Source organism: Mastigoproctus giganteus, chromosome 13 (assembly GCF_048544385.1).
Source record: "Mastigoproctus giganteus isolate SK-2022 chromosome 13, ASM4854438v1, whole genome shotgun sequence".
Classification (NCBI taxonomy): Eukaryota; Metazoa; Arthropoda; class Arachnida; order Uropygi; family Thelyphonidae; genus Mastigoproctus; species Mastigoproctus giganteus.
The window spans coordinates 57,177,827-57,192,786 of record NC_143587.1 but is presented as its reverse complement, the minus strand read 5'-3'; the positions used below and the strand labels follow the sequence as shown (position 1 = coordinate 57,192,786).

General features: G+C 35.7%; 1 protein-coding gene across 1 annotated transcript in view; it reads left to right on the top strand.

Moving 5' to 3' along the window:
* The window catches only part of LOC150076080 (uncharacterized), a 208,389-nt gene that overhangs the window by 112,606 nt on the left and 80,823 nt on the right, over window positions 1-14,960 (top strand). Inside the window, exon 8 of the mRNA XM_090387450.1 lies at window positions 8,197-8,272. Within this exon, the coding sequence (XP_090243576.1) occupies window positions 8,197-8,272 (76 nt within the window). The remainder of the gene's footprint in view (window positions 1-8,196; window positions 8,273-14,960) is intronic.

Here is a 14,960-nt window from a genome sequence, read left to right as displayed (position 1 = left end):
TGTGCAAAGAACCTGTCAGGTCCTGTATGACCATTTGCTACAGTTGCATTTTGCTTTCAGCATCTATTCACATGTGGCATTTGAAATTGGCACATTGGCTGATGTGTGGCAAAGGTGTCTGCTACCGAAAGTAGTTACTCTTTGTTTTATGTTTAATTGTTATACAAAATTTTTGATGTGATAAATCTTGCTGGCACCTACTAAATTTTGGACTGAAGTAAAGCCAATTTGTCATGAAAATGTGAAGCAGAAATGATGCAAATTACATCACTTCATAAATGATGCTAATGCAGTCACTAATGTTGATTTGCTAAGTAGCTGGCGTGAGCATAAAACGTTACATTGTTATTTTGGACTGAAGTAAAACCGATTGGTAATGAAAATTCGAGATAGAAATGATGCAAATGACACTAACTCAGTCACTAATGTTGATTCGATAGAGTAAGTAGTGAGCATGAGCATAAAACTCTACATCGTTCATAACTTCGGTTCTAGCTGTTTGATTTTAAAACAGTTCTGATTTTCATCAAAGATGTTTCACATAAAACATATTTTGTGTGTACAGGGTTATACACTTGCTTTTTTATTTGTTTTGATTATTATTATTGATATAAAATGGTTTCTTGGTTCAATTTTTATTATTTATCTGTTTATTCCCTTATTTATTTGCCATGCTCTTATCAATTCTCTGAACTGGAAAATGGAAGAGTCTATTTAATATTTGATATTTTATGACTGTAATTTTATTTTTTAATTTTCAGCAGTATTAATATATATTTTTTAAAATAACATGTAAAAAACAACATTTTTTAAATATTAAATTTTTTTATTAAAAATTAAAAAAATATATAAAATAAGCAAATTCCTGATATCAAAATATCATTAGATACTCTAAAATTATTGAAAAAAATTATTTAAAAAATTAGAAAAAAAGAAATTCTCATTTCTGTGTTGCCAGATCAAGTGCATGTAAAAGCAAAAAAGTCCTCTGACAGATAAAGTCTATAGTGATTCTTGAGCATACAGTTTATGATGCAATGGTGCTGCTATCAAAGAAAATTTGTAATTAATTTCTAGCATTTTATTCATTACAAGGCTTTAATGATTGACTTAAATATCTTAAATTAATGTATTAGTTTAAATACAGCCATTCCGCGACTTACGTAAGGGTTGCATTCCACGGAACTCTACTTAAGTTGGAATTTTCCTAAATCCTTATGCAGCAGTCACAGATTTGACTGAATTTGATTGGAGTAAAAAAGAAATGTTTGATGAACATGTAAATAGAATTATTTATTCAATTTTTTTTATCACACGTGCAGGAAAAATTGCAAAAATTATAAAATTACAAAAAGAGAGAGGAGACAAGTGTCATAATGTCAGCAAGTTTTACTTTTCAAGTATCGTTACCAGGATAAGCACATCGCTGTGGAAGTTGAGGGCTGTGGAGATTTAGAAGGGACTTTTTTCAACACATCGCAAAATTTCTCTGCAGCTGCAGAATCAGCACTGGCGACTTAACTGCATACTTTAATGTTTTGGAAACCAGCGCGATGCTTGAACCTATTATTAAACCACTTGTTGCTTGCAATGAACTTGGCTTGGGGTTTGCCGTACTTATCCTTAATATCTTCATAAATACTTGTTGCTTTTGCTTGAATGACCATTGGACTCAGGGGGCACTTGCTTCTGAATCTGATTTTCCATTCATATTATTAATAGCTTTTCCATCTTCGATATAGCACCTGAACGCTGTTTTGTGATCACTGTTGATCTTAAATTCATTGATCCTTTAACATGTTCTTTTATACCTGCACTGTCCCTTAAAATAGTATTCACTGTTGAAGCAACGAGACCTAATCTGGGCAATAGATGACAAACTTTGTACTGCTTCATACTTCTTAATTAATCATCTTCATTTCTAAATCAATTTTGTTTCGTTTTCTAGCACTGTCAGCACTTGCACTTTCTGTTGGTCCCTTTCCCTTCACCATTGTAATAAGTAATGAAGAGAAGATTCTAAATTTATTTGTGTTTTTTATATGATTGAAGATTTCAGTGAAGGGGAACTCATTTCACCATAATACTGTAACGTAAAAACCCACAGAATTCCAATTATCGGTATTATCGCAAATGCAATAAGATTGAGTTTACTACCCATTTATAATAGATTGTGCTAACAGAAAAGCCCAATAAACCAGAAAGTGCAAGTTGTTTTTATTGTTTTATGGTAGTGATCTCCAGAAATGTGTTTTAGAAAAATATCACAAAGGCATTCAAAATTGATTCTTATAACAGAACATATGATAATAATGAAAGTGTAGTGCAATTTCCATTATAAAAATGACCTTTTAGAGAGATAAATAGCTTACTTATATAGCAAAAATTTCAACTTCCGAGGTCTTGGAATGAATTATCAAAAAAAAAAACAAACAAACAAACAATGTATTATTGGGTTCACTTTACAATATTTTCATAATATCTCCATTTATTCCTACAGGATGCAAAATACGTTTCCACGATTTTTTTTAAGTTTGCACCAGCCAGCAAAAACTTACTCAAAGTCGAATTTCCATAAGTCGAGTATTATGTAAGCCGGGGAGTGGCTGTATTTGTGGTTTGATACTGAGATTGTAAAATTTTAAAAATATACTAGAATTATCTGGCATAGTATCATGGGTAAGTGGGTTATGCCTTAAATAAGACCGTTAATATCCTTAATGGTATAGTGGGTTTGTCACTTGTGATTCATTTGGCAAGATCCGGATTCAAGTCATGCCAGATACTGTTGAATTCTTAAGAGCCTCTTCAATTGAGGTTGTAGTTGCAGATGACAGAGATTAGTAGGGCTTTCTTTCTTATCCTGCACAACATGTAAATAAGTTTGTGAACACACAATTATATAGTTATGGTATGTGATAAAGATCATATGAACTGGCACGCAGTGACAAAATTAGTCAGTGTGGCAAAAACTTCCCAAACAAGCAACACAGCCTTTGAGTTATGAATATTCTGATATACAAAAAACCATGCTTCCTCTAAATATAAAGCAATGTTTGAAATATGCTAAATGAATTTTGAAGACCACTGACAGTGGTTTGAATTTTTTTTTGTCAGATTCATGTAACTTGAATTGCACAACACTGACACAATGTTATTACCACCTAACCTTTTGCGTGATAGGGGTTCCACTCATTAAAATATATATTTTGTGTGTTAAAATGCAACAAGCTGAATTGCTGTGCTAAATGGATAGTGATTTATGTGAGGGACTGAGCATCATTCTGCTAACTTTCAGTATTGTGCATCTGTTAACAGAAATGTCTTAATTTGTAATCAGAAATATATTAGTTTCCATAAATAAATAAATAGATTCTAAGAAACATTTGCTGTTCCATAGGTGTTGCTATTTACAAAAACTACTGTAATGCCAGTTACACTATAACAGTTTTTGTAAATGGCAACATTTGATTTTCTGAAATTGTAACAGCTGTTTGAGAACAAAATAACTTTGTTTGTAAATGATATATATATATATTTTTTTAATTTTCTGTTGATAAATAAAATTTTGAAATTAGCAATTCAACTTTCAACTCACCTTGTATAAAGTCATGCAGCAGACACATTCTAGAGTTTATCTGTTGTGTGATTAAAATAGATATAAATACAATTTTGAAAACTTTGTTATTGAAGTAACGTTTGCGCATTTCAAGAAGTATCATGATGTTGGTATGAAGATGAACAGGTTTGTTGAATGAGAATGTCTGTTAAGTTACAAACTGTGACCACTGTTTTTTATTGGAGTTTTTCTATTTTAATTTTTTTAACAATATCTAGAAGAACTCATATTTAATTTTTTTATGGAAATTTTAAGTACTCATTGGCTAAATAATCCCATAGTATTCCATATTCTGTAAATAAATGGCCTTATGTTGAAATTGGCATGGAACTATTATTAGTACATACAGTGGCAGAAAAAAAAAATGGGTCACTTTAAAAAAGTAATATTTGTAGTGAAATGTGTAAGATATTGTTTGATTACAGTCATTTTGTTTGTCGCAAAGCAAAGTTATTGCATCAGACAGTAATTCCAAGGTATTGTATCAGCTGTTTCTATAAATACGGCATTGGAAGAGTATACATGCTCATTAGTATCCTGTTTTGTGGAGGTGTAAGCATGGCTCCATATGTTCAGTTGACACCAATAAAAAGAAGTGTAGACAGAGCTGTTGCTCTGTCCCAGGAAGGGCTATCTATGTGTGCCATCGCTGATAAAATAGGCTGCCACCAGTCAACAGTATCACAGGTGCTGAAATTAAAGCATGAAGCCAGTGATGAGAAGAGAAGGCCTGGATCAGGCCATAAGAGAGTGACTAAGCCTTCCCAAGATCGATATTTGAAATGGCTATGCCTTTGTAATCACCATGCTAGTGCTCCTGATCTAAAACTGGACATTGAGATGGCCTCTGGTGTTGAAACAAGTGCACGAACTATCCAAAGACGGCTTTTGGAATGTGGTCTGCATGCCTATCAGCCCAAGGAGAAGCCTTTGTTGACCTAACAAATGAGGAAGAAGTGACTTACTTGGGCTAAAATGCATGTTTCATGGGCAAAAGAGCAATGGGACAGTCATATTTATTGAAGAATTGAAATTCAACCTGCATGGCTCAGATGGGAAGCAATATGTCAGAAGACGAAAATCGGAGGCATACCATCCTCACTGTATAACACCAACTGTAAAGATTCCTGCCAGTCAGATGGTCTGGGGATTCATAACAAGCAAAGGGGTAGAGCGAATTAAGTTCATTAATGGAATGGTGAATGCAGAAACCTACACTACTATCTTGGAGGAGTGCCTGAAACCTGTTATTAGGGATCACCACACAAATGTCCAAAACTGCATTTTTAAACAGGACTGAGCACTGTGCCACACAAGAAAATTGATAAGTTTTATGCATTAGCATTAGCAAGGGCACATGATGCAAGAAATCAAGCTTATATAGCATCAGCCAAATAAAAAAAAAAAAAAAAAAAAAAAAAAAAAGCATGCCCTTCTCATTTCACCCACTCACTCACTCCAAATGTTTGTCCAGTTCTGTCTTGAATCTGTTTCAACCACTCGCTGGCTAAAGGCAAACATCCGCACATCTATCCTACAACTGTCTTTCCACAATTTGAATTTATGCCCTCTCAGGCGATTATTCTGAGCAAGAGGAAAAATCCCATTAGCATTGAGCATGCTCAAACCATTCAAGGTTTTATACAACTCAATCAGATCACCTCGCAGGTGCCTAGTCTCCAGACACTGTAATTTGCAAAACATAACTTTTCTTTTGTAAGATAAACCCTTTGTTCCATTCGCTAATCTTGTTGCCCTTCTCTTTACTCATTCCAACAGCTCTACATCCTTCTTAAAATGAGGCCTTCAGACCTGTATACAGTGCTCAAGGTGTGGCCCGACTGTTGCCTTATACAAGGGGATAATTACCTCCTTATCCCCGCTAGAAAAATTCCTGTATATCATTGACAAGACACCACGAGCTATTCTTGCAGACTGTCTACACTGCTCAGAAATTACCCCAGGTCCTTTTCATTCTCTACCACTGTCAGTGTAGTACCATACAGTAGATAATTTACTCTGGGGTTACTGCTTTCCACATGCAGTACGTTACATTTGTCAATGTTAAACTTCAGTTGCAATCTCTCAGCCCATCTTTTGGCTGATGCTGCATAAGCTTGCTTTCTTGCATCATATGCCTCTACTAATGCTAATGGTAATCTGCTCAACTTTTCTAGATCCTGTTGCAGCAGGTACTGTCATTAGTGTCATTAACAACTCTGTCGATTTTCGTATCGTCTGCAAACTTGGACATTAAGCCCAATATACCATCATTAATGAACACAAAAAACAACAATGGACCCAACACTGAACTCTGGGCGACTCCACTAATAACATTAGTCCACGAAGAGCAGTGTCCATTGATTACCACTCTGTTTTCTCCCACTCAACCATCCCTTTGTCCATAGCAGCAATTTGCCTCCAATGCCACACTGCTCCAATTTGTGCAGCAGTCTTCCATGTGCAACAGTATCAAAAGCCTTTCTAAGATCCATATATATGATATCAGAATTGTTCTTTGCATCCAGTTCCTTTGTGACTACATCATAGTATCCAATCAAATTGGTCAGACAAGACTTCCCTTTAAGAAATTCATGCTGTGTCCGAGCTATAGCTGAAGTCACAAGACTTCAGCTAGATGTCTAGATGATCCTGCAATGCTTCCTTAACCAGTGCCTCCATTAATTTCCCTGTAACAGAAGTTAAACTAACAGGTCTGTAATTACCTGTGTCTCCATTTGATCTTCCTTTGTGGATTTGGGGTCACATTTGCACATTTCCAGTCCATGGGTACGTCCCCTGATTCCAAGGAAGCTCTCATAATTATGGCTAAACTAAGGATTGCTTACTTCCTTTGCTGCCTCCTTTAATATAACTGGATAGATTCCATCCACCCCAGGTGCCTTTCTTATGTTTATCTTCACAATTTCTCCTCTACTTTACTCTCAGTTATCACAAGATTATCTAGCTTACTGCCAGAGTTTAATACACCTCTGGCATTCCCCTCTCTGAATAACTCCTCATGTGTGAATGTAGATGCAAAATACTCATTTAGTTTGTTAGCTACCTGAGCAGGATCATCAACAGTTGAACCATCAATATCAAGTGGATCAATCTGATTCATCCCCTTCTTTCAAGAGTTTACATAAGTAAAGAACTCTTTGCTGTTTTTCTTTGCATCCTCTGCCAAAGATTTCTTGTAATCTGCCTTTACCTGCCTAACCTTCTTTGTGACTTGATTACAGACCAGCTTATATCTATCATAGGCTTCTGTGTCACCTGTTAATTTATATGTATCCCATGCATTTTTTACCCTCTGCCACATGTCTAATTAGTTCATGTGACATCCATTTAGGCCTAAATCTTGAACAATATATCTTAGTTGGTATGAAAAGCCTAGTAGCTTCCAATATTATTTCTTTGAATGCTTCCCATTTTGAATTTGCTGTTGGCAACAACATCAGTTGGTCCCACTGTATAGAATTTAAATACTGTCTCAGACCACCATAGTCACCTTTACGAAAGCAAAAATCCTTCCCTTTACCCCTGATGGTAGTTACCTCTTTGAGTAAATCTCACTTTAGCACACTCTGATCACTGTTACCTAGTGGTTCCTTTATCTAGGTGGCAGTGATCACAGTGTGCTGAAGTGGGATTTGCTCAAAAAGGTAACTGCTATCATGGGTAAAGGGAAGGGTTTTTGCTTTCTTAAAGGTGACTACGGTGGTCTGAGACAGTATTTATGCTATTTAGATTTAATGATGATTTTTGTCTTCTTGTCTCACAAGGCTTAAAACATACTTACACCAATGTTTTCCCTTGTTTTTCTCCCTTAAGGTGCAATCATACCTCAGAAATGCTGGTATTAAAGTGTTGGACTGGCCCGGCAACAGTCAGTTTGAACCCTATTGAAAATTGCTGGTATATAATGTCATCTAAATTTGCTCAGAAGAAGCCAACAAGTAAGATTCAGCTGCATTGTAAGATTCAAGAGCATTGTAAGGGTGTGGTACCACGAAATTGGGCAACCATTTATCCAGAAGTTGATTAACTGTATGCCAGATCGTTGCCAAGCTGTAATTGCAGCTCAAGAAGGACACCAAAATATCGAGGACTTATTTTGCTGATTTACAGTACACAATATTATTATGTTAACTTGTCATTTCAGTTTGTACCCATAAATGCAATAAAATGTATGTTTGGTTGTCACGATTGCCATTTGCATGATTTCTCATATTTCCATTAATTACGTATTTTACCCTTTGGGAAGATATTTATGGCAGTTGGGTATATCAGGTGGAGTCTTTTTATTAGATTTCATTAACAGAGATATATATCCCATCTAACAAATGTATTGCAAACACGTCTGCAACCCACAATGCAGTGCAAAACACATTATCTGCAAAATTCACAAGTGGTGCAGTTTTTCTGTCCACACTGTAGTTATTTTGGGCAGGGGTGGAGGAATTTTCTATGCTCAAAAAATGAAGCTACTGATATTAGAACATTGTAGCTTTGACATACTTCTTTAAGGTTATGCACAGAAATAATTATTATTTTTTTAATTTCGTTTTTAGGTTGAAGATAAGACGTCAGTTACTCTAAATTGTGTTCCTGATTCTTCACATGCCAATCCAGACACAACTTTGAGTAGTAAGTATTTTTATTGAGATATATGATTTTGACAGTATTTTCAGGCATGGTATCTTGAATTGGTTAAGTATTTGGAATTTGGATGTTGTCATAGCAATTGTTTTCATTTTGATAACATTTTTGTGCTTGTTAGAAACTCATAAAAAATGCACAATTGTGCTATTGTCCTATCAGACTTCCATAACTCAAAAGACTGATGTATGGGCAAATGTCTCGATGTATGTGAGACCTTCTAATAAGAGTTAGCACCATAAATATTTAGGCTGTTGCAAGATGACTATTTATATAATATGAAAATCTGTGACTTTCCATTTGTCTGTTTTGGTGCTAACTGGCACATTATTTGTGAGAAGCCCAGCATTTGAAGAAAGAATGCTAATAATTAGCAAACAAATTGAAAGTCTTGTTATACTGTGCTGGCAAACTGCAGGTTGAACTGTCAGTTTCATTGAAAACATACAGTGGAGGGAGAGGGGATGTGGCGCCTTCGTAGCCAGGTGGGAAGGAGCAGCAGTGCATAGCACACGCTTCTTGATTAGACCGGGGTTCTAGCCCATCACCACCAAATACGGAGGATGCGGAAAGGTCAGGGAATGACCACCCCATGTCCCGGAGCAATATGGCCTTAGTTGCTAATGCTCCAAATAACAAACAAACAAACAAACGAGAGGGGATGATAATAGATTTAAATAAGACAAAGTAAAAGAAAGAAAGAGGATAGAAAGAACTTTGCAGCTCTTGGCTGTCCAATAGCATGTGAAGTGGAATAACAAGAAACAGAAAGCTGAAAATAAGGAAAAAAAAATGGCGTGTTACTCAGGCCTCCAGGATTATAATATCAGAATTCTAATGACTAACAAACAAATTGAAAGCTCTGTTATAATGTTCCAGGTTAAACCATTCCAGACTCCAGGCTGAACTGTCAGTTCCAACATTAACCTGAATTAGACAGAGAAAGAGAGAAGATAAAATGAAAAAGTCAGAGCTGTCAGCTACCCTAACAACATGTGATGCAAAATAATAGAAAGCTGAAAGTAAGGAAAAAGATGGTATATTATTCAGGGCTATCCCTACTAGTTAACTACCTTGGAGGAGATAATTAAAAATTATTGAATTTAATGCAATCCTGGAGTGCTCAATAATATTGTTTTATTCATTTTTCCTTATTTTCAGCTTTCTGATTCTTGTTATTATTATTGCTATTTATATGCACATTAGCACCTGAGGACATATTGCGCTATGTGTATTATATACAAGGGTTATTCCAAAAGTAATGCACAAAAGTGGTTAATTTAAAATGAATTTTTTATAACATAATTATAGTCTCCTTCATGGCTTATAGCTGCTTCCTAACGTTGGGTAATATTGAATGCTGTTTAACTGTCTATTGAAGTTAAGCCCTCGTATTGACTCACAGCTGCACTCACTGCTTCTAAAGACAGAATTTTTGGCCATACAATGATTCCTTGAGCTTGGGGAATATATTGATTGCAAAGACATATATCAGGGCTATAAGGGGGATGAGACAGTGCTCCCCACTTGTAATTGGTGAAAACAAGCTCTGCAGACTGTGTGATATAAGGCCTTGCATTGTCATAGAGTATAAGCACTCTGGCTTCCAATACCTGTGGCCGAGTCTGATGAATTTTCAAGTGTAATTTCTGATGAAATGTTTCATAGTAGTCTCTGGTTACTTATCTTCAAGTGGCACATGATCAGCTCATCACAACCATTTGTTTCATATTTGTTTGTTGCTGGCAACATTTAGAGGGGTGTGGGAAAGATGGATACTTCCACTGAGCTGATCGTGACTTCACTAAGTTTAAAGTTGTGTGTCCATGTCTCATCAATGGCAACAATTCATTTAAAAAACTCTCCACTTTCTTGTCGATAATGTGCAAGTAGTTGCTTTGCAATTTCTTTACGCTTTGATCATTGCATCTGAGAGAAAATTTGGGACCATCAAGTGGTGACCTTTTGTTTTTGTAACAGCTCATTTAAAATTTGGGGAAAAGTTGATTTCAGTATTCCAGATTTGTTAGCTATTTCTTCACTCATACTTCTGTTTTTCTCAAAAATGTTTGTAATAATGAGTGTGTATCTGCAGATGTTCTTGGTCTACTGAGCACTGCACTGCTTGTTTTCAACACTGGTTGAAATCTGACCTGAAGCAGTATTTCCATCCATTTTTAAAAGCCTCTACACAATTCTTCAGTGCAGGAATTCTGCACTGAATGTTGATGTTGAGATTAAACTTCAAATTATTATCCTGACGAATATCAGTCGTGCAAGTGTATGGAGTGATGAGTGTGTGCAGTGTGCATTACTTTTGGGATAACCCTCGTATGTGCACAGTGTGTATTTACAGGCTAATTTGCATGTTGTGTGAGCTGAAAAAACCAAGAATAACTGATAGGGGAACCTTACTCCCTCCTAAATTTAAATCATAGGGAGAGAGAGAATAGAAAGAAAACTTTACAGCCCTGAGCTACCCTAATAGCATGTTATACAGCCAAGATTGACTAACTACATCAATTAAATGAAGAGACCTTTAACCCCACAGTGGGGCCTGGTGTGATAGACCCCTCAGAAAAATATTTATTGTATCTTAATGACAAATTCAAGATTAATGGCCATTCTTCTCTCTCTCTCATTACCTTCCAGTGTAGACACTCTTTCTTAAGTAGTTTTGGAAGTCATAGTTATTGTTTATGCAGAATAATTAAGTCAAGCAGTACAATTTCTAGATCACTTTTTGCCTTCCATGTGCGGTCTTGCTACTTTTGATTTAAATATAATAGAGACAAATGTTTCCCTCCAGACAGTTGCTGCAGCCCTTACAGAAGTTAAGTACTCTTTTTTTTTTTATATTTAATTACTATATAAAGCAGTTACTTGTCTTGATTATCATTGATATAAAATGGTTTTTCATCTCAATTATTATTTATCTATTTATTTAATTATTCGGAAAAACTGCTATACTATCACAGAGTACCTAATTCTTAATCAAGTAAAGAAGTGGGATACTATGTCAATGTAGATATTGAAATAATCTGAGAAATAATGCTCATACTGCATTTCATGTCAATACTGCCAGGAGACAATATGACCCCTCCTGTGACAGTGACAGAGCTTGGGCTTAGGCTCTTTAGAAATGACTGCATTATCCACAAGTTGATCTAAAGTAACTAATATTGTGTTTAGTCAAATAACATCACCCAGTAGGTGAATCTTATTTGTTAAAAAAAAAAAAAAAAAAAAAAAAAAAAAAAAACTGAAAAGCACTGTTGTGGCTGGTACTGGAACTATTTGGTTTATCATCAGATAACAGGTAGCCTCAATTCTGATCTTATGCCAAGCGGTGGATAAATGAATTGAATCAAAATGAGCAGCCAAGCAATGTTTGGAAGAAAAATGCTGAGATAATAGAGCTAACAGAAATGGTACAATTCAGAGATTGGAGATTACAAGTTCCACTGTGGTATATGTAATGTATTTAGGAAAGATAGAAGTGGTTGGGAGGGGTCATGTCAAAAGCAGCCTGAGTGCCAAAATAGCTTTTGCTCTTTTTGCACTCAGGAGTTATGCCAGAAGTTATGCCTGCCAGCATAGGATCTTTGTTCTGTGAGTAAGTTGGAATCAAAGGTATAAAGAGAGTGGCAGTAATCTACAGACCAGAGGATTGTAAAGAGTATGACAAGCATCTCTACATGCAGATGGAATGGGAAAGCAAGTGTGAACGTTTTATTATGGGTAACGTCAATCTTCTCCTAACTGAATAGAATAAGTGGGAGAGAAACCATCACGGGAAAGAAAATTTTAAAATAAACTTGATGATCATTATTTGTATCAGCATATTTTCTCTAACATAACATTATTTAATAATAATACAGGTAACCCTCGTACAACATGATAGTTTGGTTCCTACAAAATCTTGTGTAATGTGAAACCATGTTATATGGGACTAAGAACCAGTACAAAAAGGGGGTTACATTCCAAAAGCTAACAAAAATACACCTTTTATTTTTTTTTATAACTATCGGAAACTTAATTTTTATAGTAGTAATAACTTAATATTTTAACTTAATTTTTTATAATAGTAGTAACTTAAATAGTAATAACTGAACAAAAGTCTTACCTTACAAACTGTGATACTTAAATTGTGAGATAATGTACGTTCATTTAATTTTCTTCCTCTTCATCGCTGCTAGGCACAATCTCTTCTGCAGCATCTAGATTTCGTGTACTTTCTGTTCTCTTTAAAAGTCATGAACTGCACTCTGTGAAGTCACAATTATTTTTTATGGTCTCAAACAAGTGCAAGTTCAACAGCACAGAACTTAACCCAGGGATCTCCCAACAAAATACAGTGGACCCCCACTTTAAATGATACATGAAAATTGGAAGAACATTTTCCAGTTAGCAAAATAAAAATAAATTTATGCTTACATACATAGCTTAATTAATACGTACTGTAATATGTACATACTAATTGATATTTCTGTTCACTGACTTTTTTTTTTTTTTTTTTGGTTGTAAAATTTATAACAGTAAATATGATAAGCAATTAATAACAAAGAACACGGCATGAACAAGTTGCAACAAACACGATATGGAGTAATGAGTTTCTGAAAATTTATTTATGTTTTTTTATATCATTGAATATTTCATGGAAGGTGAAACGCATTTCACCATATTATGAAGGCATCATTGGACTTAGGAGAGAGTCCTTTGGATTGCAGAAGTGCCAATGTATCACCAGTACAAAAAGGCAGTTCTAAAAGAGAAGTCAGTAACTACAGCCTGGTTATCTGACTTCATTGTTTGAAAAAAATCTTGTAGGCAGTGATTAAGAGTGCAATCCAGGAACATTTAGATGGAAATGGCATTCTGGAGGACACACAACATGGTTTTGTTAAGGAAAAATTATTTTAAACTAACTTAGTAAGCTATTTTGACACAGTTACTCATGAGCAGGAAGTAGAGAACAATTTCGATGCAGTTTATTTGGATTTTAGCAAGGCATTTGACTCAGTCCCCTCGTGAGAAGTTACTGTATGATCTGTAACGTGTTGGGATTACTGGAGAGATTCGAAGATGGATTTCAGGGCAGAAGGCAGAGGTTTATGATTAATGGATATTCTTCAGGTTGTTGAAACATCAAAAGTGTGGTTCCCTAAGGATCGGTTCTTGGACCACCATTGTTTCTGATTTTCATAAACGACATTGATAAAAGGTGTGATGTCAAAATATGCAAACATGTAAAGATTGGGAGCATTGATAATGATCAGTGCCAAGCATCACTCCTTCAGGTTGACTTCAAGAGGCTTAAAGAATGGTCAGAAAAGTGGCAGCTATGTTTTAATGCAGCAAAATGCAAGGTCTTATTAGCATTAGCAAGGGCACATGATGCACATGATGCAAGAAAGCAAACTTATATAGCATCAGACAAAAAAAAAAAAAAACACACACACACACCCCCTTCTCATTTCACCCATCAACTTGCTCCAAATGTTTGTCTAGTTCTGCCTTGAATCTGTTTAAGCTATCAACTTCTACGAATTGCTGGAACAAACTTCCAAACAGATGGAAGTTTGTTCCAGCTATCAACCACCCTCTGGCTAAAGACAAACATCCGCACATCTATCCTACAACTGTCTTTCCTCAATTTGAATTTATGCCCTCTCAAGCAATAATTCTGAGCAAGTGGAAGAATCCCATCAGCATTGAGCATGCTCAAAGGCTTTATAACACCTCATTCAGATCACCTTGCAGGTGCCTAGTCTCCATACACTAATTTTCAAAATTACAGCCTTTCTTTGTAAGAGCAACCCTTTGTTCCATTCACTAATCTTGTTGCCCTTCTCTGTACACATTCCAACAGCTCTACATCCTTCTTAAAATGAGGCCTCCAGACCTGTATACAGTACTCAAGGCGTGGCCTGAGCATTGCCTTGTACAAGGGGATAATCACCTCCTTATTCCTGCTAGAAAAATTCCTGTATATCATTGACAAGACACAATGAGCTATACTTGCAGACTGTCTGCACTGCTCAGAAAACTTCATATCTGACTGCACAATTACCCCCAGGTGCTTTTTGTTCTCTACCATTGTCAGTGTAGTACCACAGAGTTGATACATTGCTCTGGGGTTACTGCTTCCCATATGTAATACTTTACATTTGTCAATGTTAAACTTCATTTGCCACCTCTCAGCCCATCTGCTCAACTTTTCTAGATTAGTGTCCTTAACAACCCTGCCAACCTTCGTATCGTCTGAAAACTTGGACATTAAGCTCGATATATCATCATCAATATCAGTTATAAATACAGAAAACAACAATGGACCCAACACTGAACCCTGAGGGACTCTACTAATAACATTAGTCCACAATGAGCAGTGTCTATTGATTACCACTCTTTCTTCTCCCACTCAACCATCTCTTTATCCTTAGTAGCAATTTGCCTCCCATGCCACACTGCTCCAATTTGTTCAGCAGTCTTCCATGTGCAACAGTATCAAAAGCCTTTCTAAGATCCAAATATATGATATCAAAATTATTCTTTGCATCAAGTTCCTTTGTAACCACATCATAGTATCCAATCAAATTGGTCAGACAAGACTTGTCCTTAACAAGCCCAAGCTGTTCCGAGCTATAACTGAAGTCTTGTCTAGATGATCCTGCAG